The sequence below is a fragment of the Ciconia boyciana genome, chromosome 3 (assembly GCF_034638445.1).
Source record: "Ciconia boyciana chromosome 3, ASM3463844v1, whole genome shotgun sequence".
In the NCBI taxonomy this organism is placed as follows: domain Eukaryota; kingdom Metazoa; phylum Chordata; class Aves; order Ciconiiformes; family Ciconiidae; genus Ciconia; species Ciconia boyciana.
Genome location: NC_132936.1, coordinates 69,755,354 through 69,781,266, shown reverse-complemented (window position 1 = coordinate 69,781,266; position 25,913 = coordinate 69,755,354). Strand labels below are relative to the sequence as shown.

The 25,913-nt window shown below is 39.9% G+C and overlaps 1 protein-coding gene across 7 annotated transcripts in view; it reads left to right on the top strand.

Annotated features, from left to right (window-relative positions):
- ARID1B (AT-rich interaction domain 1B) overlaps positions 1-25,913 on the top strand; it is a 337,147-nt gene that overhangs the window by 77,890 nt on the left and 233,344 nt on the right. For all 7 annotated transcript variants that reach the window (XM_072856051.1, XM_072856055.1, XM_072856053.1 and 4 more), the window contains exons 3-4: positions 5,239-5,379; positions 25,008-25,118. In XM_072856051.1, coding sequence (XP_072712152.1) covers positions 5,239-5,379; positions 25,008-25,118 — 252 coding nt within the window. The remainder of the gene's footprint in view (positions 1-5,238; positions 5,380-25,007; positions 25,119-25,913) is intronic.

Here is a 25,913-nt window from a genome sequence, read left to right as displayed (position 1 = left end):
AGCTTTTTGTGATAGGGGACATGTAAAGTTTCTTCCATTATTGACCGGATCCAGCCGTTAGGATGGCTTAAAAGTGCAGTAGCTGCATATTGCTGGTATTATTGGCATACATATGCTAACACACTAATTCTGTTACATTTTAATTTTAAAAATTATTATAATTACTGTAATGCTGTCTAATGATCCTTCTCCTTTGACATCAGTTATGGATTATGCACGCAAAAATTGCTTAAAACTTCCATTACTATCAAGGTATTACCTGGACAAAGAATGTCTGCCACAAGACCCCTTGTTCAAGCAAGAATTAAAGATAATAGGCGAAGTTATAGGTTTAATTGGATTTCTCCCACCTCTTCATTCTGGCTGTCAATTTTGTTTCTCTTTCATTCTCGTCCTTTCCTTGTTCGCGTTCAGAGTGGTTTAATCACTGATGGTCAGTCATACTTCTTCCAAAATAATGCTGTTTGTGCAAGTCTGTGCAAGTTGTACTGTGCAAGTCAGATAGGCGGCAAAGTAATTATCTACAATTTCTGTGCTTGCCTAGAAATAGATTCAAACTTGGGTCTGTTTTCTCTTGAACCATCCCAAGAATGTGTGCATTACCACAGGCATGCTGAAGTTTCCCAAATTCTCATCTCCTGCGTTGTGTGGCCACAAAGAATGTGGGTGTATGGGAGAAAGGGAGGGAGGGTTTACCTTATGAAGAAAGAGGATGCTTGGGTCATTCACTCCAAGCATTGTAAGTAATTGGCTTCAGATTTGTTTTGTTCTGGGGAGATTTTAATTAAGCTTTTTTATATGCTGCTTAATAAACATTTGTCCATAAGCGGTATCTTGTGATCCCCATCAGTAAAGCAGGAGGATTAATTTGCATGTTGTTGTTTGTTATTTATTTAAATAGCCACAGAAATTATACTGAGTGTTCTGCTAAGGCAGCAGTGATGGGTCTCTGCACTGAAGAGCATAGCATCTAAAAGTACATGTAGTATTAGGATTATTGTTGTGTTTCTGGAGTTAGTTTGTTTTTTTAAAAAAACAGTTTGGATTGGGAGAATATGGAGGAAAATTCCAACATAAGTAACTGATACATAAGGTCAGAAGAGCCCAGTACCCTTTTTTACACCAGTGTCTGGAAGCAGATTGCTAGGGAAAAAAATTAAGAAATTGGAGCAGTCTCCCAGCTTCTTGCAATCAAGGTGTTACTGCCTTTTCCAGTTGCTTACATTTGTTGCTTACATTAGTACCTCACACACCAAATTTTCATTGCATTCTCACAGGACACAAACACGTATTGCAAAGAGGTGGTTAGAACATAGGCATGGCTATATCAGGTCAGATCAAGGGTTCATGTAGCTCTGTATCCTGCCTCCAGTGGAGGCTTTAATTGGACGCCTAGAGAAGAGTCAGAACAAAGCAAGCATGTTATACTTCCCCCAATACCCTCCAAGCCTCCAGCTATTTTCAGTTCAGGGACTTCCTGAGCCAGATGTGGCTCTGTATATTTGGTAACCCTCAGAGGATGTCTCTTTTGTGAACTTGTCCAGTCTTTGCTTGAGCCCACATAAACTTTCAGCTTTCAAAACATCATTTGGCAAGGAGTTTCAAACATCTGCTGCCTCTTTGACTAGAGAACCTCTCTCTCTTCTTTTGAAGTTTGCTTCTACCAGCTTCTACCATTTAGTGCCTCCTAATCGTTGTGTTGGACAAGATGGTTTTGTAGCTTTCTATCATATTCTTACTTCCTGGTGTCTTTTCCATACTCCCAGGGTTATAGCTTCTTTTATGGAAACTGTTCCATACTTTTGATCATTCTTGTTGCATTTCTCTGAACCTTTGTGTTTGACCCTTCCTAGTAAGTCCAAGAAGTCTGTAGAGAGGGATTTTCCTTTGCAAAAGCTGCGTTGATGTTTCCTAATATTTATCTTCATTCTTGTCTGTCCTGATTTATCCAGAACAGTCATCAGTCCTTTATAGTCTTAAATTACTCAAATATCTGCCTTTTTTTTTTTTAAAGCCATACTCCAATTCTCACCTACCAAGGCATCTCCAAGCTACGGGCTGTGTACTGTCATTAGTAATTCAGCTATGTCATTCTTGAATTTGTTTAGACCTCTGGATTGATACTGTATGGTCTTGAGCGTTTCTTACCATTCATTTGTCAGTTTGTTCCATGAATTGGATTCAGACACATTCATTGAGTCCCTCACAAAGGAGGACTCCAGCATGGGAACCTCCCAAGTTTTTTTTCTCATTGCACACTAGTGCAAAAAATTTGTTAAACTTCTCTGTGATGGCCCTGTTTTCTCTGAATCTCCTTATATACCTTGATCATCACTTGGCACTTCAGACTTTCTGGCAGACCTCCTGCTCCTGATGTGTTTGAAGAAATGATTCATTACTCATTTGATTCCTTTTCCTAGCTGTTCCTCCAGTTCTTTCTGGCCTGCCTTATTACATTGGAAGTGACAGAGTTTACAGTCTTTTCTGTTTTCCTCATTTGGGCCTGGTGTCGGCTTATTGAAGAATGCCTTTTTGCTTCTAGAAACCTGCAATGAGCCACGCTGATGTCCCTTTGCTCTTCTCAAGCCTTTCTTAATAGGTGGCGAATATTGGTTCTGTGCTTTCCATGTGGTTGTTGTTAAGCAGCTTTGATGCTGCCAGTCAGATTTTATTTCTTGTAGCTGTCTGTTAGAGCTTCCTTTTAACAAGCTTTCTCCTTTTTACATAGGTACTTTTTGAAGTTAAGCACAACAGTAGTAGATTCCTTGGTTTTCATTGTTCCTGTAGGGATGCTCAATTTAACTGTGTTATAGTCACTGATGAGTAGGGTTCTGCAGCTGTAGGATGTAGAAGTAGATGATTCCTGCTGCTCTAGCAGGGCTGAGCCAAAGGCAGTGGCTCCTTGTACAGGCTCCCTAACCATCAGCTCCATGGAACAACCTTTGGCAGTTATCTGATAGATAACTCTGCTTTGTAGACTGCTTGCTCAGTCTACATGGGAGGAGTTGAAATCTCCCACTATACAATCTTGCACTGTGCCTTTCCAGCTCAGTGTGCTGCTGTCAGTGTCACCATAGTCCGGCCATGCCTGGTGGTCCCACACTCACTCTTCCTGATCCGACCAAGCTCCAGGCCTCTGCTGCTTGGTGAGGTGGAGTTTTGTTTTGATTTGTTTCTAAACTCTGGGTAGCATATAATATCACTTTGTCATCAGCTGTCTTCCCTGTGTATTTGTATCTTAGGATGATGCAAAATAGCGACCCACTAATTGTCTCCCTTCTACTAGATTTCTGATACGACTACTGTTAGTGCTTTTGTTTGAGGCTTGATGTTCCAGTGATCCAGTTTTTCTTCTACATCCCCTCCCCCCCCCCCCTTTTGTGTAGAAGGCAATGTATTGTTGGATTTTCTTCTTGCTACTCTATTTACTCTGCAGTCATCTGTGTGTCTGTTTTCATTCTTTGATTCTTCTTGGCATCTTCACTTGATGACCCAGAACCTCTGCATCTTCATTTGTCATAGCAATGCCATGCTTTTGAACCATGTGTTCTTCTAATCCCCTCTCTTCAGTTCAAAATTTCATTTTCTTGATCCTTAGGTACCAGCGACCTGGCTCCTATGTTCAGGTGAGCTCCAGCCCTCCTGTGCAAGTATCTTTATACTAGAAATACTCTGGTTCCTGATGAATTTGATCTCTTGCTTTGTCACCATCCTGTCAACAGGGCATTCAGATTCTCTTTTTCTTCTTCTTTCCAGAAGCCATACTTTGCTGTCAGGATGTCTTTCCTTTTCTTCCTAATGTTAACTGGGACCCAGATGGACCACAACATAGGTTTCTCCTCAGCATTTCCTAGGAACCAGTCCAGGCTCTGTGACCTTTGCAGCTGACGGGCAAATCACCATGTGGTCTTCTGTCAGAACCCAGACTCCAGCTGTCTGTTTGCCTGATGATATTCCAACACAGCCTTTTTAGTTTGCATTATAACTGCTTCATTTATGCATCAGCAGGGAGAGGGTATTTGTCAAAAAGGGTTACTTTGGTCACAGAAACATCTAACTGCCTGTGAAATGATGGTGAAGGAAATGGAAGCGCAAGCGAAGAGAACAAGTGCAGAAGTGGGGTTACAGTGCTGACCTTAAGAGTTAGCAAGAAGTAGGACTACCAACTTCTGGCAGAAGTAATAGAAGCAGATCAGGTTGTGATAGTAAAAAAACCCCTACACATGTTTAAATTTGACTTTATATTACCACCTAGCAAATATTACTGTATTGTTGAACGAATGTGGTAAGTTAACTTTAGGTAGAACAGGTCTGTTCTACATGTTGAGTAAACAGATCTATTGGTTTATCAGAGACTCAGTGGGAACAATTCAGAGATCAAAGCATTTCAGATGTGATCGGGTATCCAAGACATTTGCTTAGGGCAGGGATGTGCAGCACCAGCCCATTCTAGAAGGGAGAAGTCCTGTGTTGCATCTGTCATTCAATCTGAAATGGTGCTAAATACCAGTGTTTGGGGAAAAGCATGGGTACCTAAAATAGGGTTGGTATAGACACAATATCAGGAGCTTGTTGAGAGTGTGCTCTTACAAATATCTCAAGAAAATGCCAGTGTCTATTGATACAAGGCTTACAGACTAAATTGATGCAGAAAATTTCTCTGACATTATAATTGAGTTGCTTCTGGTTGTAACTTAAATTCTCAGTGTGTGTGTGGTTCTCGGTGCATGACATGTGCTGATTTGTCTGTTAATAGGACTTGTAATGGGTTATTTTGTGTTGCACCAGTGTGTTGCTTTTACTTTTTAAAGATTTATCTTAGTACGGGGGAGGAGACTGAGAGAGACTGAACATTCTACTTTTGGGTCAGCGCATCAGAATGATTCCTCTGTTGATTTGCCTCAGTAGTGTGCCTATGGAGAGCAAACATTGAAAATAACTGCTTCTGTGTTTTAAGGCTGGGCATTATGGGATCGTGATGTTCAGAAGCATAGCATTTTCCTTAGAAGCTCTTCCTGAAAAGAGTAACTATACAGACCACTCTGGCTTACTCCTCCTGCTCAGGCAAGAGGATCTAAGGGCTTGCATTAGCTGCTGAGTAAAAGAGTGGGGCTGTTGGGTCAGGTGTATAGCTGAGGATACCCCTTCTGGTCAGGTTGCCATATAGATGTGACATAGCTTGATTTCATGTCCTCCTGCCTCAACTCATGCATTTGCTTTGCTTGGCTCTTCCAACAGATACCGCCTCAGTATGGTCAGCAAGGTGTAAGCGGCTACTGCCAGCAGGGCCAGCAGCCGTACTACAACCAGCAGCCACAGCATCTGCCACCCCAGGCACAATATCTGTCGCAGGCCCAACAGAGGTACCAGGCTCAGCAGGTAAGCACCCTCCTTCACTACTGATAGTCACCCTGGAGCTGGAAGTGTAAAACTGATCTGTGTGAAATGAACAAAACCCACCTGACCCCTTTTCGAGAGAACAGTGTTAAAAACAAAATTAAATAAACACGGAATCAGACAGCATCCTCTGAAAAGTCTTTGGGGATATACACACAAATACATCTGCACACACTTTCAGGCTTTATTTTGTATCAGCTTTTTTGAATAAAGCCAGTATATATATACCTCAGCAACTATTAATTCTATATAATTTTAAAAAGAAGTAACAGTTTCTTGATCAGATGTCAGTGGAGTCTGGAGGTTTTCCTTGCTTTTGTCTTGTTTTCCCCTCACAAGACAAATGTTGTTTAGAGCTCCTGCATCTAACATGGTCACTACTGTTTTGTTTTTCATGTTGTTTCATTTGAGGATAGATGAGTTCAAGACATTTTGGAGCTGCTTTGTCAAGGGAGCTTTCTAGGAGATATTTTTAATTGATGTTACAGCTATTAATTTGAATGTTGTCAGTTTTCACATCCAGTTAGTGAAACCGCATAATTCAATATCCATTGCAGTTCTTGAATCGTGCTTTGTATGTTAGCCATTAAGATTCATTTAAAGTGATTCTGTTTTTAACTAAGATCAGAAGTGATAGTGTATGGGTCTGCTTCCCAGAGCTTGAGAAATACCCAGATTTTAGATGCTGAACAAAATGGATGTCCACAGCTGATGCGGCTGTATGTGTAGGCTCAGTTCTGTCTGCAGTCTCAGCTCTATTAATCACAGAAAGGTGATCTGGAAATGGAAGGATGAAACTAAAGCATACTCGCCATCCTGGGAAATCTAACAAAAGTGAGTTGCTCAAGACTGGGTATTAGTGGAAGCATCAGCACTTGCTGCAAATCACTGGGGAATTCTGTCAGGCATGGTTGATTAACATTTTGGGATAATGCTCGTGCAATATAGAAGTCTTAGCTCGAAATAAAAATAGTGTGTAAAATAAACTAATAAAAGATGCTGTAAGTAGCAATGATACAGGAGGCTCCCCTCCTTTGATTTTAAAATAAAGCTATGATAATTTCACTGTGTAATTACATGTTAATTTTTCTTCATCTACATTTTAAAATTCCATTGAGAATTAACTTTTTTCATTAAAATGCTGGATGGTTTATGAAATAGAATTCTTAATTGTATCTATGATGTTCTTGTAAATGTCACCACTTTCCATCTTTTGGATTATATGTAACTGCGACTTTAAAGATTGGAGTTGTGTCTTTAAATTTAATTTTCTCCCTTTTTACTTTGGCATTAAATGCTTGATTTCTGTATGACTTGAAAATACTGTTCATAAGCATCTTGGTAAAGTCTTAGCAGATAAAGTCCTAGTAATACAGCCTATGAGATAGAAGAAACACAGCTGCTCCAATGTCTACATATCACAGTTTGTAAAATTGAAATGATTTTTTTTTTTGCTGCCTTGGACACCTCATTGCATTTTAAATACTGTCAGCTGAATGGATTGAGTATTTTATTTTAAAAATATATAAAACATACCAACTATACAGGACTTATGAAATAACAAGATACTGATTTATCTGTTGATACATGTTCCAATTACATCATCTGCTATCATAGCAAGTAAAGTGAAGGTTTGTGCAATGAAGTGAAGGGGTGCAAAATGAGAGTAAAGCCTTCCATATATTATGGACTTCAGAGAACTGAGATGAAGGGAAAGGCAGGGACAGATTCCCAAGTAGAAGATAGCAGCCTCAATGTAGCCAAATTTCTTCTTTGAGTATTTGAAGGTACATTGAAGGAGTGTCTAAATCCAGGCTCCAAGGGTAATACAGGCGTCTCAAGGTCAGTAAGTACTTTTGCCTGAATCTGCAAATTCAGATGATACATTGGGACCTCGCCAACACAGCCTTGTGGTTGGTAATCCTTAGTGTGAGAATTGCACCTGAAATTCTTCGTGGTTTGTGAATGGCTGGTTGGTTATCCTGTTCTTCAGTAGTGGTCAGCTGCTTAAGTTTTGAACTCTGATTCCAGGTTCTGAATTATACAGGCTTCTCTTGGAGTATTTGTGTATAGATGGGACTGTTTCGTATCAATAATAAATAGTCCTTAACACCTTGGGGCCTGCTCCTTTTCTTTTCCCTGTCTCCAGATTGGTTCCATGGCTGCTCTTCCCCCTATCTCAAGAAGGGTCATCAGGTGAACACCTCCTCTAACGTTTCTCTGTAAAACCTCACCACTGTGTTCTATCCCATTCTTTGGGAACTGCTAATCTAGAAAACAAATTCCTAACACAAGAAGTTGAAGTCTGTACTTTTGACACTTCAGCAACAGTGTTCTTTCTCTGCTGCTGATGCATAGTAGAGTTACTGTCAAGTGGTAACCAGTGTATGATATGAAAATCAATACTAGGATAACAAAAAGTTGGGACTGTACGTCAAATTATGCTGCCAAGACAAAAATTTTTAAAACTGTGCTTATTTAAGGAGACATGTCTCTGCTTATATGAGACTCATTATCTTTTGAAAGTAATTTAAAAATTAGAGTTTACTTGATTAAAATTTTAGCAAGAGAAGTAGGAGTAGGTATTCATATAGTTTTAGGAGTTTTAAGGGTGGATTCACTGAATTTGATATATTGGGCAGCCTTACAAAGAGAAAGCCCAAGGGAGATCTTACTGCTGTTTACAGCTACCAAATGGCAGGATGTGGGAGAGAACAGAGCTGTCTCATCTCAGAGGTGCACAGTGGAAGGACAGGAGGCAGTGGGAGCAGACTGGGACAAGGGAAGCTGCAACTTGGTAAAAGGAAAAAAAAACAAAAGTCCAGAGAGAGTGGAATCTCCATCCTTGGAGATGCTCAAAATTCAACCAGACAAGGCCCCCAAACACCCTGTTCTCACTAGACTTGCTTTGAACTGGAGGTTTGACTACGTGACCTCTCTGAAGGTCTCTTCGAGCCTATATCATTCTGTGTTGCTGTGATTTAATATTGGCTTTACTTACTCTAAATAGAATTTTAAAATAAACTACAAAATCATATAATACCTGTTGCACCAGTTGGTGTGTCTGTGTTATTTCTACTCATAAAAATATCAGTACATCCTGTTTATTTAATGCTGTCAAGTAGAATACCGAGGTAGTCTCAGTCATACAATCCGTCATCCTTTCTGTCCGTCATCCTTAGTTTTGCTCTTTCTTTCCAGCTTGCAAATGAATTTCCTCCATGTTTTCTGTATTCTTAGTTAACCGTTTTGTTGTCTTTTCCTATTGATTTTGTTGCTTTTTGCACTCAACATCGGTGCAAAGTCGTAGTTTTGAATGGTCACAACTTTGAGGACTGTATAAAGTCAATTGTTTCAGGATGTTGGCCTCAGAAGCTGACCTCTGAAGATGTTTTTGCCTCATGCTGGCTAGCCAGAATTACGGGAAACTTCAGACTACACGTGTTCTTCCTGGAAAGCATGGTTGGGTCATGAAGCAAGAGAAAAATCACTCTAATGATTTTTGAAGTAGAGATTGAAGTAGTTTATGGTAGCCCCAGCTGTGGATCAGGACGTTATTATTCTGGTCGTTCTCCAAGTACATAACAAAAAGGTGGTCTTTGCCCCAAAGAGTTTACAGGCTATTCTGTGCCTGATGGACTGGAACCTGAACTTGCTTGTAGCAGGGGAGCAGCTGTGAGGGGAAGAAGTTTTGTGTTCTGTTTTAGGGTAAATAAGCTGTCTCCCTGATTGCCGCCTTTGTGATGTGAGTGTGATTGAACTGGTTTTACTTCAGGATGGAGAAGAGGGATGTCAGATTGGAGCAAGGGGGCTTCTCAGTAATTTGCCTTCTTTTCCCTACTATATTTTCTTTATTTCCCTTGTAGATTTATGTCAATCTACTTGTTTTGGAGATTATCAAGGTGAAAGTAGTGTTTATTCTGGGTGGATGATGGACTTTTTCTTGACACTAGTTTCATTTTATGTAAAACTCTGTAGTGTGATGGACTGGATATTCTATTATGGAGAGAAAACAGATAAGAAATTTCATACGGATAATGTTTTAATTTTGCCCTTCTAGATGTAATGTGAGCGAGCTTCTGCAGTCAGGTATAACTTCTAGTGTTCTGCCTTGGAATTGGTACTCGTCTTCATTTCTCATGTATTGTGCAAGTGTGAAGCCATTGCTCCTTTTCCTTGACTCACTTGAATTCAATATGCAATCTTGTCAATAAAAGTAAACAGATAAAATAATTTCTGGGACTGTTCCAGTGACTTGTGACTTTCCATTCTTCTAATAAGCATAGAGGGGAAGGAGGAGAGTGGGATTTATTTCAATGTTTGAACTGTAAGTTGTTTAGATCTTTGTTAAATTGATTGCATGGTGGGCAGAAAGGGAGTTTCATAAGAGGTGATTTGATAGTAATACTGGCATAGTTTACTATAGAGCCATATTGTAAGCCAGCATCAGTCATCCCCTCTTCATATCAGGAGCCTGCTGTGTAAAAACTATTAAAGGAAGAGCTTTGTTTTAAGCAAATTTATTGCAGTAGCAGATTCATTGATCATTAGATATTGCCAGTAGATGTGGATATCGCCTTGGTTAGGGTTTTTTTTTAAAAAAACCTTCTTTTTACCTTTACTGCTTTTTAAAAGAAAAGAGAAGGATGTGCTACACTACTACAGTGTTGCCCTTGGCAGGGTTTTTCATCTTGAAATGGCATATAAATGAATAAATGCTTCAGTTGTTTTTGCAGTTTTAAATCTTTTTCCATAAGTAGAAGTGATATTTTGCTTAAGAATGTCATGTAATTGCAAACTTAAACTGTCATCATTAAACATTATTTTGTTAAGATAGTGTGATGTATATTTTGGGTTATTATGCTTTCCAAATGGCTTTTAAACAGCCATGTTTATATATTTTCTTGTTTTATGTAGCATGTGTTCATATGTATCGAGAGAGGATCATGCCTTTGAGGTTTAATGTGTTATTTTATGAGTTGGGACCATATCACTTTTTGACAGATGAAATGGATCTGCAAAGTAATTATGGTCTTACTCTTAGTTAAACAAAAATAGTTATTTTATTCTATACCTGCTACTGTTATCCTGAAGTCATCTTTTGTTTTAAGTATTCCTGGAAGCTTTCTGCTTGCAAGTTTCCAGAATAGAGCGGGATTATGCTGATCCCTTTTCTCACGTGCAGGCATGAGATTAAAAGGGGAAAAAAGTATGGCAGGTCCTTGAGGTGGGGCATGCGTGTGCACTTTTCTGGGGCATTGGTCCTTCTGGTTAACACTGTGTGCAAAGAGGCTCTGTGTGTGTGTTTTTACTCCATTCCTGTGTGGTTACCATCATTTCTTTTAAATGCCTTAAAGGGACAGTCAAGTAGTTCAGGCTCAGTCTTTAATCTGTTTTTATTTAAAAGGAAAACATGTTTTATAAACAAGCAAACAATCAAGACTCCCTCACTGTCAGGTGTTATTAAAATGTTCTAAAAGCTGGCCAAAACCTTGTTTCCCCCCCAGTATAACACCTTACCTACTGATAAGACCTACTGATCATGATGAGATTTTCTTCAACCCAAATTGTCACAGGACAAATAAAGAGTAGAATAACTAGTGGGGGTTTTTTTCCGAGTGGGCCAGGGGGATGAATGCAGTTCAGGCCAGTAAGAATTTGTGAACCGTTTCAGTAGTCCCTGGTAGAAAGGCATCTAAAGCAGGAAGGCAGCGTGCATGACAAGGTGGGGGGCATCTGTGGTGCCTCGATGGGTCTCTCCAGGCAGAGGGCTAGGGACCACTTACGCTCCCTGATGGGGCTGCGCCTTATCTCCAGTTCCCCGAACTGGGATCGATGGAGGCCATAAATTTCAGGTTTGTTCCTAAACTGGTGACAGTGGTTTGAACTAGTCTCAGTCACAAGCCTGAGACGATGATGAGAATGTTCTTGTGCAGACATCTGTTTCTAGTGTTGAGTCAGTGCAAGGTAGGACAGATAAAACATTACCCAATTTGAAACAGTCTTTGAAAATGTGAACAAAATGTGAAACTAATTAATCTGTTTTCATGTCCAAGCTGTATGACTGTCATGAAAACAGAACAAATTGTATTGTGGCAAAATGCATCAGATTATTAAAGTGATTCTGGTACAATGAGGATGAAGTATTATTTTTAAATTTGATGTGAGCTGCTAAAGTTCTTTTAACAGTGTAATAAGCAGCATGTTAATTAACATTGTCAAGCTGTTTTGGGGTGTAACACTGTATAAAAACACTGTTGTTGTAAGTTAGGAATAGTTGTGCTACATGCAAATACCAAATTCATTAGTAATACAGACAGTCCTCAATGAGTTCAAATTTTAAGTTTTATACCTTAACGCAATTATTCTTTTTAATAAAAACTTCACTCTTAAGTTACTAGAAACTGGCACAGAATTAGCAGTCGACTGTACTGTAGTTTAGTATTAACTCCTGCAGAATTTAATTTAAACTTCATTTAGAATATATGGGGCCTTGCAAGTAACGTATAGCTGCCCATAGCTTAAAGTTGTAATAAAAATTGTCTGTCCTTCTGTCCTTTTAACTCTTGTGTCTGTAATCATCTACCACTAGAAGAGTGGTTGCACTTAATATTTGTTGTGTTATGAACCACAGGAGATCTGGGAAAGAAGAAGCTTGTATGTTAATCTGACATTTGCTGCCAGGCATATAGGAAAGCATTCTTTGTGGAAGTTGGCTATTACAGTTATATGAGAACTCACAGTCAAATTTAATGTTCAGAAGAGACTGTTGCCTGCCATCATCGGCAGTGGCTGACACCACTACTTGTTGCGTACCATAAATCCTTCATGGCTTCTGTTGTCTCAGCAACAGAGGTGCCTAGTGCCCAGTGTATATTCACACTGTCTTGAAATGCTGGGCTTGTTTTTAGCTTAGAAGCAATTATTTTCTTTCCAGGGTAAAGAGGTAGAAGGGAGAAATGATTCCTTTAAACCATTTGACCCCAAATTCATGGCACTGAGAACTGTGGCTTTGATGGGTGCTTGTTGGTTGGCTTTTAGAAACCAGGGCTGCTTGTACGTAGTGAGCAGAGAAATGCCTGACGACGAAACATCTAGTTGAAAAATCTCATACAGATATATGTACTTCTGCCAGCTTTTCCAGCCTCCTTTCTGCAGGCCCTGAAATGAGAGACAAGGAAAAACAACAGTATAACTTTTTATGAAGGCATCTGTTCTCGTACGCTGAACCTTTTGTTGCCATCCTACTTCAGAGAGGTCAGATAGATATCAAAAGGCAGAGTGCAGCCTTGACTTTTTGCATATGTAATAAAACTTGGCTGGACTTGGGGGGGAGAAGGGAAGGAGAGCAGGCTTTCAGCAACTGACTTCCAAACTCACACACCACGACTTAAATCCTGGCTTCTAGACAAGCCACCAGTGACCAGCACCTCTTGTCACCTTAACTAACTGCTGAAATACTTAGGAACTGTACTGATCTTGAGCATAAAACTAATTTATCCTTTTTGAGCCTTTCTTAAGCACATGATGTTTTCAGGAAGGGCAAATGAGGTTTGAGCCTGTGTAGGTTCAATGAACACTTAACTGATTGAAGTTTTGCCAGTTAGATTTCTGCTTTTATAAAGTCTTATTTCATAATCATGATGCTGCTATAATAGCAAGTAAGTGTTAAGCATATGGCTGTTTATCTCTGTGGCAGAGGTTACTTAGCTCAGGAGTTCAGTGAAACAGTGACTCCTGTTGTGCTACATCTTCTCCCAGTAGTGGGAATAGCTGATTATTGTCCATTTGGGGAATGCTCTGTTTGCTCAGCATTGCTTATATCATTCCAGGAAATGTGTCAAACCTTTCTCTTTTTCCCTCAGTGATTTATATCTGTATTTATAAGATTATAATAGGTGCTAGCTTGTCAGACTTGGAGAATGATCTTCCAGAGCCAAGTAGCTAGCAGGAATAGAGTTGGGCAGAAAAAGCAAGGATAATTGTCTGTAAACTCACACCTGAGCACGAACACAAAATTGAGGGCATAGCACAGAGCAGCACTCACAGCAGCGCAGGCTTATTGTTGCTGAAGGCATGTTGACCAAACCCAAAAAACTGCATTCAGATTTTGAGAAGACTTTCTCAGCCCTGTTATTTTAAAGTGAGCGCTTACAGACATGGTGATTGATTTAGCCAAATAAAAATCAGCTCCAGTCTATTAGGTCTGAAGCCTTTACAGTTAGCATGTATAATTACCCCTTACACATCTCTGTCTTTGTAGTAAGTAGAATTTGTGAAGTGATATTACTGGGAAAGGAGAAGTATTTTATCTTGCAAAGTGGTACTACTGTTTATGTATAAAATGTAGCAAACTTGTTTATGCTTCTGTTTTATAGTCTTCCCAAGGGCTGTCAGTGAAAGTATTTGTTTGTGTTGTCCTAACAATTGTATGGCACCTTCAGTTTAAAGTTCCCTTATTGTAGTTAAGCATTTTCCCAGTCTGTATGTTCTTTTGCTGTGTTCATCTATTAATGGTTTTCTGCCGAAAGTAAGCTTTTCTGTTTGCAGCTTGAAGGAGGAATTTTGAAGGTCGCCTTTCTTCTCCTGAGAAAGCAGCAAGTGCACCTCTTCAGGCATCTGCTGCTGATGGGGGTTTGATGATAACTGGCTGGATAGTCAGAGGAGATGGGTCAGAGCACACTGCAAACCTGTTTGGCAGGAATGTTCATGACCACCTGTGCCCTTCTGGTTTTTCATTTTTACCCCCTGTTTTTGTATCATTCTAAACCTAGTAGACATATTGCAGCTCTTGTGCTTGTAAGATGAGCAATGCAGAAGAGCCTGAGTCCTGATGAGTTTTTTCATGTACTAAAATTAAGTTAGCATACAATATCATAACGAAACTCTGGCAATAAGAGCCTCCTTTCAGCTAAATTGGAAAGAGAAAATTTAGTCTGAGGAGAAAAGGGAAGTCCTGTTCTGCTCCTTTATTTTTAAGTGGTCAGTTACTTACATGGAACCAGTTTGTAGATTCAGTGGGCAATGTACCACATCCGTAACAAAAATCTCTGCAAAGCATTCTAGTGGAAAAGGTGGGGATGCTGAATAATTTTTTCAAACTAAAAACTTCAGTATTTATAAGTAAATAATCCTGAAAGGAAACATTTTTCATCTCAACTACAAAAACTATGTAAAATCTATCATGGATGTAGTATGTTATGCTTTGAGGAAAGTCTTTTTAATGAGTTTAGAAAGACAGTAAGATACATGTATTTGAATGTATTTCTCAAAGTTCTCAAATCAGTGGTTTGGCTTTGATCCATGAAGTATTATTATTGTTGTTATGATGGTGGTATTTAAAGTTTCTAAATTCTGATTTCTCTCAGTATTTAAATCACAGAAGGTTAATTAAAGCAGTTCTTTATTTTGCAATTGCTTGGGAATATTAACCTCACAAAGCCTGCATGAAATCAGTGAAGTGATAGAATTGCATTTGCTTTATAAAATAACTCTACAAGACCAAAGACAAAGCCATTTATAGTTCAGTGCTATTAATTGCTTGGCATTTAGATATTAGCGTAGGAGTCTATTAATTAACTTGATAGTAAAACTATTGGAATGCAGGCTGATAAAAACTATTTTGTTTTAGGAGATTAGTGATCATAACTATTGTTGCTCCCCTTACCACTCTCCTTATTACTCAATGATCATTTTCTTTTACTGTTATTCTGAGAGCAAAAATTAATATCCCAGAAATAATTTTCTGTACCTTTGAAATTTAGCAGCAAGTTAAACAGAATAGTGAGTTTATCAAAAGATAACTGATCATGTAATAGTATTTTACTTTATGATCCATTAATCTGATGGCTATTCATAGACAAAGTTGTCTACACAAATGTTTTAGAATATAAATGCACAAATCCTGTTTTAAGAAAAATTTTAAAATGCAAATAGTATACTAGGAATTAAGTGATAAAGTTGTAAAGTCTGAAAAGTACTAATAAATCTGAGTGGTAAGTTTGTGGGTTTCTTTTTTAGTTCTGTATGAGCAGTATATATTAAAAATATTAGTGGTCTTGTAAATTACACCTCATGGCCAGTTGCAATGCAGCAGTACTCTCTTATGGCCTTTAAATTAACACACATTATTTTCCTCAGAGGTAGGGAAAAGAAGTTTGTTAATATTTCCTGGCATAAAATTTACCATGTTTGTTTTTTTTTTGGCTGCCCATATTTTCTTTAATAATTGAAGATGTTCGGTGTACATATATTTAGTTTTATTTTCTGTATTTTGAATGGGGATTTTGTTGTTAAGACAATGTATTATCTGAATATAAGTCAGCATATATTTCATATGTATTCATTATCCTTTCCAGTATTTCCCTTTTACTGCATTTCTCTCCTACTGTAGTAGGATTTAGAGTAGACTTTGGAGCGTGCAGCTGAAGTCTTACAGGGTGTTTTAGTTGTTGCAATCAGATATGGACAACAAAGAATGAAAAAGCAAATCAAAGTAAATAAGATACCACTTAAAAAACAAGTTTACCTTTACATGTTGACAAAACGGCTTTGTTGTGGGAGAGAGGACAACTGTTGGTCTTGGTGAGCTGTCCCTCAATAAATCAAGCTCTGCAAGAGCACAGCCTCTCTCTTCATGTCTTCCTCATGCTTCTCCCTGATTGCCAAGTACTCATCTTAGGTACGTGCCACATGCGTGTTTTTAGGTAGAAAATTAAATAACTAGCTATATGTGTTTGGTTTTTGGGTGCCTGCCTACAGAATTCATAAAGATCGTGCTCCTTCACCCTCACAAAAAAGGAGAGAGGTTTATTGTTGCTTTATTACCTAGCAGTCCTTTACCAACTTTTAATGAAAGTCACTGTTTTTTTGTTGCTGTATTAAAGAATAGTCAGTGGTCTGGTCTCAGAGTTTTAAGTTTTCATCACTTCTGTCACTTTTTCTCCACCCCCTCCACCCTCTTCCAGCCACTCCCAACACCAACCCAGTTGGGAATACTTTCTTTCGAAAAAGTCACAGTTGTGCTGATGGCAGTGAAGACTTTTCTGCCTCAAAGATTAAATAAATTGTTTGCTGCTGTTGGTTTAAACTGTTGCATGGTGCAGTCCGTTGAATTGCTTCTGCTTCTGGGTGCTTCCTTCTGTAAATTATTGTTCTCTTTCTGTAAATTAGTGTTCTCTTTCCACTCCTTGGACTAAGATATTTTTCCACATGGTGGCTGGATTTAAAGATTGTTGTGCAGATACTCTGTGTCTTCACAGACTGCAGAGAAAGAGAGGATGGTAATGCAGCTAATGCTCTACGTCCAGTAGCCCCAAATGTAACACGCTAACCCTCTCACATGCTGAAAAATTAAGTTAACCAAAACAGTAGAGTCCAGCTGAGAAAACCTTCCTTACCAAAATTATTACAGACTTCTTTGCATCTGAACTTCAATTTCTTGTCCTGTGATTCTGCTGTTAATAAAATAGTAGCTAAACCTCATTTCAATAATTTCTTTTGAGACCTCCATGGTGGAGTGTTAGGGAATAAGTTAACAGGTGTCACTGGACTGTGATATCGATGTTGTCTATAACATAATATAGCTTTATACTGGGGGGGAAGAGGAGGAAACAAACACACAAAACAACCTCACCATTCTGGGTATTTTTTTAATGTGACCTCAGTGATGTTTTGGGTGTTGCTTGCAACCCTTCCTCACAGATTTGCAGGTTTCCATGAGCCTTTAGATGAAGTCCTGGCTTTTACCTTGAAGCACAGTTACAGACGTGCCCCTAAGAAAATGCTGAAGAAATGTTTCCTGGTCTCAAGTGAGGAAGTCTCATCCTTGGGTACCTAGCTCGATTAGCCTAGAGGTAGCAGCTGCTCTCGGTGCAGCTTTTCTCTTTATTCTGTAAGCTGGCTTCGGGCTTCCAGCTCTGCTGTAAGCTGCGGGCAGTGCTCTGACCTCGTTTCTGCCAGCAAGCTGTATGCTTGGGAGAGCTTCCTCGGCGGCAGCAGGCAGTCTGGGGCAGGCTGCTGCCCTCTGGGGCATGGAGCCCCCCAGCTCCCTCCCCACTTCTGCAGCAGCCGAGTTGAAAGAAATGGCAGGTTTGAAATCCTGTCCCTCTCCTGCGTTTTGTTGGGTTTAGCTCTTTTTTTGGGGTGCAGATGCGTTTCTCAGCCCAGCTTTGTGTCTCGGGTTTGAATTCCTCCCAGCGTTTTAGGAAGGACTAGTTTGGCAGGGCAGGACGCTGGATGGCACAAAATCTGTAAGTCTTCACATTAATGTGGTAGTCTGTCCCAAGTGACTATAAAGAATAGGACATGTAAAAACTGCCAGGGCTCTTTTTCTTTCTTTCTTTCTTTTTTTTTTTAATATAGCTTTGTTAGTGAAAGGATGGGCAGGGAGAGGAAGGAGTGGGTGTAGAAAATGAAAGTGTGGTTGGACTGCCGAGCCTTGTAGGGTTTTTTAGGAAAAGTCCAAAACGCTCTATGAACATGGGAAAATTAATGGAAATAAAATGCTTGTTTTACCCCTTATTTCCAAGTTATATTTCTCAGATTACCTCTTTAGGTTCTCTCTCATCTCTTCATTCACACTGGAACTTTACATCTGTAGAACAAAGAAACTACATTTTTTTGCCTGTAAATGAAGAACTGACAGCTGTTTATCAGGCTGTGCAATGTGCAATAGTCACATTTTAATACGAACATCAAACTCGCCTATTTTTTTTCATGTGGCATGTTACAAGTATGAGAGAAGAAAACTAGAAGAAACGTCTTGTTTCTGATTAAATCCACTATTGATATGCTCAGTGATCCATGGAATGCAATAGTGGTGGAAAGAGAATAGCAAGATAAGGGTTTCCGAGAATGATTTCCATCTTGGAGCTCTTCCTGTATCACTTGCTTAACGTGGCTCCTGGAGGCCATATAGATGAGACACATGTGAAAACGGACTGCAGCGTTTAGGAAGAGAGACCCTTCTGTCTTGTTAGTTGGCTTAGATTACCTGATATGTGACTAGAAGCTATGCTGTCCAAACAACGTTCTTCCTGTAAGATGTCGGGGGCATTTTTTGACTCTTATCTGCATTTAAAATGCTTTCATGTATTCTGCAGGGGAAAACCTTCCATAGTTTGGTAGTCTGAGTTTCTAATAACTTCCTGAGACTTCTGATGGACTGAGCCTTAATAAAGTATTTGCTTACCTAAGTTAACTGTCTTTTGCATCAACTGCTGCCTGCTATGCAAAGTATATTTTTTTCCTTCCCCCTCCGGTGTCTCAAGACTTAACTTAGTTGACATTCTGTGATAATTGGGATCCTGAAGGGAGAAAATAGTGTTCCCATTGTAGATTTTTTTTTTTAATTAGCTTAAAAAAAAAGAGATCTAGGAAATAGTAAGTTTTAGAATGAAACTGCAGATATCTTGGAAGGGAAGGTATTAATAACATGGAAGAAGAAGAGATGTCTTGCTGACAATGACTGGTCTACACCTGAGGCATCCAGACTGGCAGGCTTTACAAATTTCTCCAGGTACACAGTAGGATTTTTCTGTGAGGAGTTAGGTATGATTTCTGGGTGAATTTTCCCCTTTTGGAAAAGGAAAGGACTGTTTTGCTTTGGCACTTTCCTGATGCTCTTGACTCCCTCTAGTACCTGTAATGAAGATGAAGACCGAAATTAACCTGGTAAGGCAATGTATCATCTTTGTTTCTGAGGGTGCAATCCTGCCCTGGCTTGACTGCGGGGAAATGATAGCCACCTGAAAGAAGAGCATTTGCCGCTTGCCATACTTCAGGACAGCTGCTTTCCTTGTCTCCATTCAGGTTTCCATGGTGGTGGTAGGGGGTTGGCCTGAAATGATTTACATATTCTGGTTATGAGCAGGGTTTATTCACTTCATCATGTAAACACAGACTAGCATGTTGAAGGGGATTACCAGACTGCACTGGTAATCCACCTCTGGTGGTTAGCACTCTCTTCTTTTTTGTTGGTGTAAGAGGTGCTGGGACCTACCAAACAGTGTGTTTTGTTTTGGTTTTTTTTTTTTCCTCAGTCACCTGTTCCCTCTGTGCAGTAAGAGGCTTGCTTGCTGGTTTGTGCACAATGCTCTCCAGCTGCAAGATACCAATTTTCTTTTCTTCAAGGCTTTAGGGTTTTTTGTTTGTTTTGGTTTTTTCTATTTCTTGTTCATAAAATTCAAGACATATATATGCATTTTGTCTTGACTCAGGATCTTCTGCAGGAGTCCATCTACATCCTGCAGGACCTCTGCAGACCATCTGCCCAGGATTCAAGCAAACCTCTCTGCTCTTTTGTCCTTAGTGGATCATTCCACACAGGGCTGCATTCTGTTGGCTGCTTGCAGGAGACTCAGTGTTGCCTGTGCCTCTGGGCATAACGTTTTTTCTGAGTGCAGCCTTACCTACAATATTCCGCTAACAGGTTGGCTGTCCTTTGTTGTCAGTTTTGTGCTGCTAGAGAGTGTACAACTTGGGAGGTGACACATTAAGTATTAAGGTTGGGCTAGAAGTTGGCTGTGTAGGAATATGTCACCATTCTGGTAAGTAATTTTTTTTTCTTTATTGTAGCTTTTTATGCAGAAGGTGGAAAGAGGGAAAACGTGTTGGTATGTATTTACCTACACAGAAAGAACAGATACTTGGCTAAGTGATAACAAGGAATGTCCTTCTAGCCCCTAATGTTTCACTTGCCTTCTTTCTGTTCCATAGTATCCCTTCAGAGATGAGTAAAATGATCTTGTAGGGCTGTATGCTCCTTTTGGCTGCTGCACTGGGTCCTGACTTCCATTCTCAAATGATCTGGGGGGAAAAAAAAAAAATTAACATTTGCTTTCAATTTTGCTGTTGTCACATTGCTGTAGAATTCACTGCTCTCACACTTGAAGTCTTCTAAGGATCAACCAACTGAATCAAGAACATGAGCTAAAATAGTTTTTAATGAGTTTTTCAAATTGAAGTCTAGTATATTATTTTCCATAAATTATTTTCCTTCTATTTAACCATCATGGTACTTATCTTCCTGGGTGGTCATGTTATCCCTCTGAAATTTGCTGCAGTAGAAGTGGATGAAGCCTGAATAATGTTTCTCACCCAGCCTTTCTTTAAATGTGGTTTCCCCCAAACATTAATGTTTTTACTATGCTTTCTTTTTCCATTAAAAATAATTTAAACTATTTAATAATTAGATCTTCTTTGGTAGAACTTACAACAAATGTGCATTTCATCTACATGGTTTCAAGCATTATCAGCACTATATTCATTCAGGTTTGCAGAGAACATGTAAATGTGGACCAACTTGCTTGTTTAAAACTAGGTCCAGCTAGAGAGTGAAAGCATGACACTAATTAGCATTGCACATCAAAAGGGAAAAGGTTGTCTGTCTGTGGCCTGCTCCAAAATGTTTGCAGTGCAGTTGACTTGGGCTGCAGTTTGGTGGCTGGTGGAGCTGGGCTCATGGCTGGCTGCTGCCAAAGGAGGGAAGTTTCCTTCTTCTATTCTGCTCACCCAACCCTTCCCAAGGCCAGCTCTGCTCAGTAATCCGTGATATAGCTAGGGGGAAAGGGGTTATTTTTCTGGCAAGTTTTAAGTTGCACCATTTCACAAAGTGGTCTAGTAAAGACCCAGCACAAACTAAGGGTGTGTGTCCAACTGCAAGAATTGGGGGAGGCAGGAACAAGGGGCCTTTGACTTTCTTGCAGGCTGATACACTGGCTCAGCTGGTCGTTCGAAACCTCTGTGTTAGTGAAATCCCATGCCAGAATTAGACACTTCAAAAGTTTGTAAGATGAATACAGTAACAGCGAATAAGAGGGAAGAAATAACCTGTTTCCTCCCTTACTCCTCAAACTTGAGCCCCATATACCACAATTTGCAGGGCGAGCTAAAAGTGTACATGAGCAGGAGGTGAACAACTAGTCCTGGCTCTGTGGCTGATAAGCAATTGGTTGTTGTTGTCATTACCCAAATATAATAATTGTATATGGATTGGTTTCTGAACAGCTTACCCAGTATATAGGTCTTAGGCTGTATATATGTAGGCGTAGTCTTTTTTTTTTGTCTACCTGCTTCACAGTATAAATGTTTTGTGAAAACAGTCTAAACTTCAGCTATTTTGAGTATATGTTTATGACTTGCAGATTATTTGTCCCAGTGCCTTTTCTAAAATCTGATAGGGGAAACCCTGCTTTTAGTTATTTTACAACTTTGTTGACAGTTTGTGCTATAACAGCTATGATATGATTGGGTTTGTGCCAAGTTGGGAAGTTCTGAGTGGAAACTTGTAGCCTTCTGTTTATAAAAGCCTGGGTTTCTCTCTCTTATACACATGCCCTTCTTCTATGGGAGGAAGGATTTTCTGTGATTCATCAAAAAATCATAAGCTTTGCTTTGAAAGCCGATGTCATTGATGGATAAAATATTGGGAGTCAAAAGAAAAAAAAATCAGGGATCCCAGAAGATTGAGCCCTGATGTCATTGGGGGACTTTTCAGCCATGACTGTAGCACAACATGTGGTAACATGTTCCTCTTCCCTTTATGTTCCCTCTGTTCAGTCCCCAGTAAATCCATTCCTAGATGCTAGAAAGAAAAATGACCTTTCAAAATGGAAAGTGAGAATTACCAATTCCATGCATTTCTTCAGTGACGGATGATTTACCCTAATACTTCTGTCCTTATTTCTTATTTATCTCTCAATCTGTTGTATCTATTGTAATATGCTGTATGCTAACAAAATGTCCTAATGCACAACTGAAGAAGGGCAAGGCAGTAGGGATTTTCTCTCCTCTGTTTTCCAGTGAAAATGATACAAAGCACTATTTTGGTTATGAAGCCAACCTCTTAGTGAAATATGCTATTATTTAATCGTCATTATGTTTAGTATATAAATGGACTGTTTTTATTGGACAATGCATATGTATAAACACATAAAATTATGCACACAGCCCCATGCATATTTCATCTGGGAGATTCCCATGCCTGCAACTTACTGAGAGCAGACTGATTCTTCACTTCTCAAGAGCTGCTTTCCAAGTTTAGAGTGATCCAAGTATCTAAATGGCATTACGGAGAATATAAGAAAGAGTATGTGATCTCACTCCCATTTGGAGTGCACAGGTATCTGCATCATAACAAACACAGATGTCTGCAGTATTTTTTGAAACCTCATCTAGAATTGAGCAAAAAGATTTGCTTTTTCCACAGTCAGAAAGGAAAGTGCTATGAAAATGGTGTATTTAAAAAAGCAAAGGGTGTCATGTCCAGGTTTTTTTTATGTGCTCTTCAGTGTGTGGAAAGACATTTCATAGAGAGTCTTCAAATACCCAGGTAAAAGTAAATTTCATTCAACATGCAGTATTTCTCATGAGAAAGCATGCTGTCTCTTCCCACTCCCCCTCCAGTCCCCCTGGAAATTTCAGTAGGAAGCGAGGTTAAAATCTTGCAAACACGTGGGAAAAGCCATGCTTGGGACTTTGTAAGGAATTAATGGCTCTTGATTTTTCAAAATATGTAACAAGTTTTGCTTCCCAACAAAATCCTGTAGTGTCTGTTTGGAAAAAGGAACAATTGTTTTTCTAAAATGACGTCTCCAAAACTAAATATTCCATTTATCCTTTTTCACCACTCTTGGTATTTCTGGGTGGTTTTTTTGTTGTTGTTTTGACAAGTGGTTCTTATTTGGTGTATTTTTTTAAGAATTAGGAAGAAGAGAGTCGAATGCTGAACTGGAAGTTGAGATCTGGGGTTGCTGGGTCTATGACAGATGCCTACGCAGTGACAACCCCTAGCGTGCATGTGCGTGAGTGTGTGTGTGTGTGCGCATTTTTAAATAAAAAGGAAAGCAGAGGTTTGCTCATTTGTTTGCCTATTGTGAAGCTGTCCTGCACCTTTCTACTCCTTTGTACTGGGGTGAAGGCTGCTGAATGGAGGCCTTGTGCCATTTGTTGATTTTAAACCTCACTGTTAATCCACAGGAACCTGCTGGTGTGCGCAGCAGGAGAGCTGTGTGACAAGTGGAAATCTGGGCGGGGGGGAGCGCGGGGGGTCACAGGGGATAATAATCATTCCGCCATCAGCCTTTGTCACCCTTAAGCCTAATTGTTACCCTCTGCTGGTAACCACATTGAAGTGCTGGCCTTTTAAGTGTTTCTTGATTTTACTTGGCACAGGCTTAGGGGTAGGATCGTTTATTGCTGGGTTTACATCGTATCAGGTTTGCTGGGGTTTGTTTTATTAGCTCCACTGAATTTTCTGCGTCCCTTAAAATAATTCAGGAGAGTCCAAAGCCATGGAAGGGGCTGAATGGAAACAGTGCGGTTATTAACAAATTTCCCTCTGTCAGGAGCAGGGCTAAAAACAGAGACGGAAAGCTTTCCTGCTCTGCAAGCCAGCTGCCTCCCGGAGTCTGTGCATGGGCAGTAACTCTGTTGATACGGACACTCGGCTGTCAGAACAGCCCTTTCTAAGCAGCAGCAAGGTGGTGTTCAGGCTGGGGTGGGGTGGGCCAGAGGACAGCTTCCCCTGCCCCTTCGCGCCGGGAGCGTGTGCGTGCTTTCAGGTACGTGTCAAAACTGAAGGTGTGAGGGTGGCTGAAGCAAATCGACCTGGTGGTAAACTCAGGAGGGGGAGAGGAGAATTAAACCATTTAAAAACAACAAAGAAAAACCTTTAAGGTGCGATATCTTTTCTAGCAGTCGGGAACTGGTTCTCCAACTTTCCCTGCCAGTTGCACATGCTGAAGTCGGTATTGCACTTTCTGTTGTTTTCCTTAAAGAAGTGAGCGTAGAAACTGCTATAGTAGCTTTTAGCTGAAGCCTGAATCTGAGGCTTTGCAGTGGGCAAGTATCTGTACGTGTGAAGTGAGCCTGGATTGTGGGATGGGGGATGGCAGTGGGGAGGTTGTTTCCTTGCCCCCCCCACCCCTGTGTGGGGGGTGTTGTTGTGTTAGGCCATTACCTAAGACTGCTTGGGCTTGCATACGGAGGAAAATCCCCAGCCTGCTGGTACAATCCTTGGAGCTACTCTTGATTAAATACACTTTCCTTCTAACCCATTGGATGCAACATGCCTCCAGCAGATGCAGTGACTGTGTTGTGCGCTATGACCTGATAGCCAGAGTTTGAAAGTTGTGCCAGTAGTAGTGATGGTAAATCCAGGGTTGTTATAGCAGTCTGATTACACAGGTTGATTACAATCTTAACTTTCAAGTCAGTCTTCCACCTGGCTCAGTACTTCCTCAGAAGGCTTGAGAATACATCTCAGGGTAGGTCAATGTTTTGACCACTTCGTGCTTGCTACTCTTTCACAGTAAAATGGGGTCCTTTATTTAGCAGGCTTGTTTTTGTAGTGTTTCCCCATGTTCCAGTAGTACGATTGCCTGCTGCTTATCAGCATGCCACTCTGCTCCTTGGATTTCTTTATGAAAAGCACGGGTCACAGCAGTACCTATGTGGGCTTGATACTTCCATCAAGAAGGTATAACTAGTAAAAAGTTCTGATCAAAAAAACCATCAGCACTCAGCTGTTGTATTTTCAACAGCTGTGATGCAGATTTAATTGTAATTACTGGGCCAGGTTAATAATTCTGTTACAACTGTTGTTGCAGGACATGTCTCAGGAAGGCTATGGAACCAGATCTCAACCCCCGATGGCCGCAGGGAAGCCTAACCATGAAGACTTGACTCTAATCCAGCAAGAAAGACCATCAAGTTTACCAGTAAGAAACACTAATGTTTGTTTCAGTATTTTAAAATGAAAGTACTTTATGTAGGATTTCATTGCATCTAGGATTACCGGATGAGAAATATTGAAAGAAGAAGTATTAAACGAGGTTGATCACAAACTGTTTTTAAAAATATGGTGAGAACAGACAGCTTATATATGAGTGGACTTAGCTTAGGCTTGTTCTGGTTCAAAATACCGCTATTTATGCACATCCATGTTTTATGCTTGTGCACATGTGTATTTGTGTAGAGGAAATTAACTGATTTTTTAAGCTTTAGGAATTCCATACTTGCACAAAACAACCTGGTGAGGAAGAGGCTTTTTTCTGTGCCCTTTTCGAAGGATTTCGGTAGATTCTGGTTTAGAATACTGCTGCCAGGAGTTATTTGCTCCAAACCCTGAGCATCAGTAATGAGTTTGACATGTTAATTCTGCTGCTGTCTGTTACTACAGAAGTGTAGAAGTGGGAATGATAGCAATACTTGGGCTAGGTTGATCTTTAGGTTAGGAGATCATTTTGGACTAACATTTCTTAGTTTTCTGAGCTCTATGTGTTCTGCTGTGGGAGAAGCTGCACAAATTAATATACTTTGCAAAGACACTGCAGCTACTTGCATTTTTGAAGGTCTTATTTCTCTGTAATGGCTGAAGTATTTCTTAGCCATGTCTCTGTGTGCCCCTCTTGGTTTAGGGATTTTCTTGTTTGTTGGTAGTAAAACAGCATGAGTTTAAACCAACTGAAATATAGTTTATAAACAGTTTTCATAGTTTAAAACATGTGACCTCT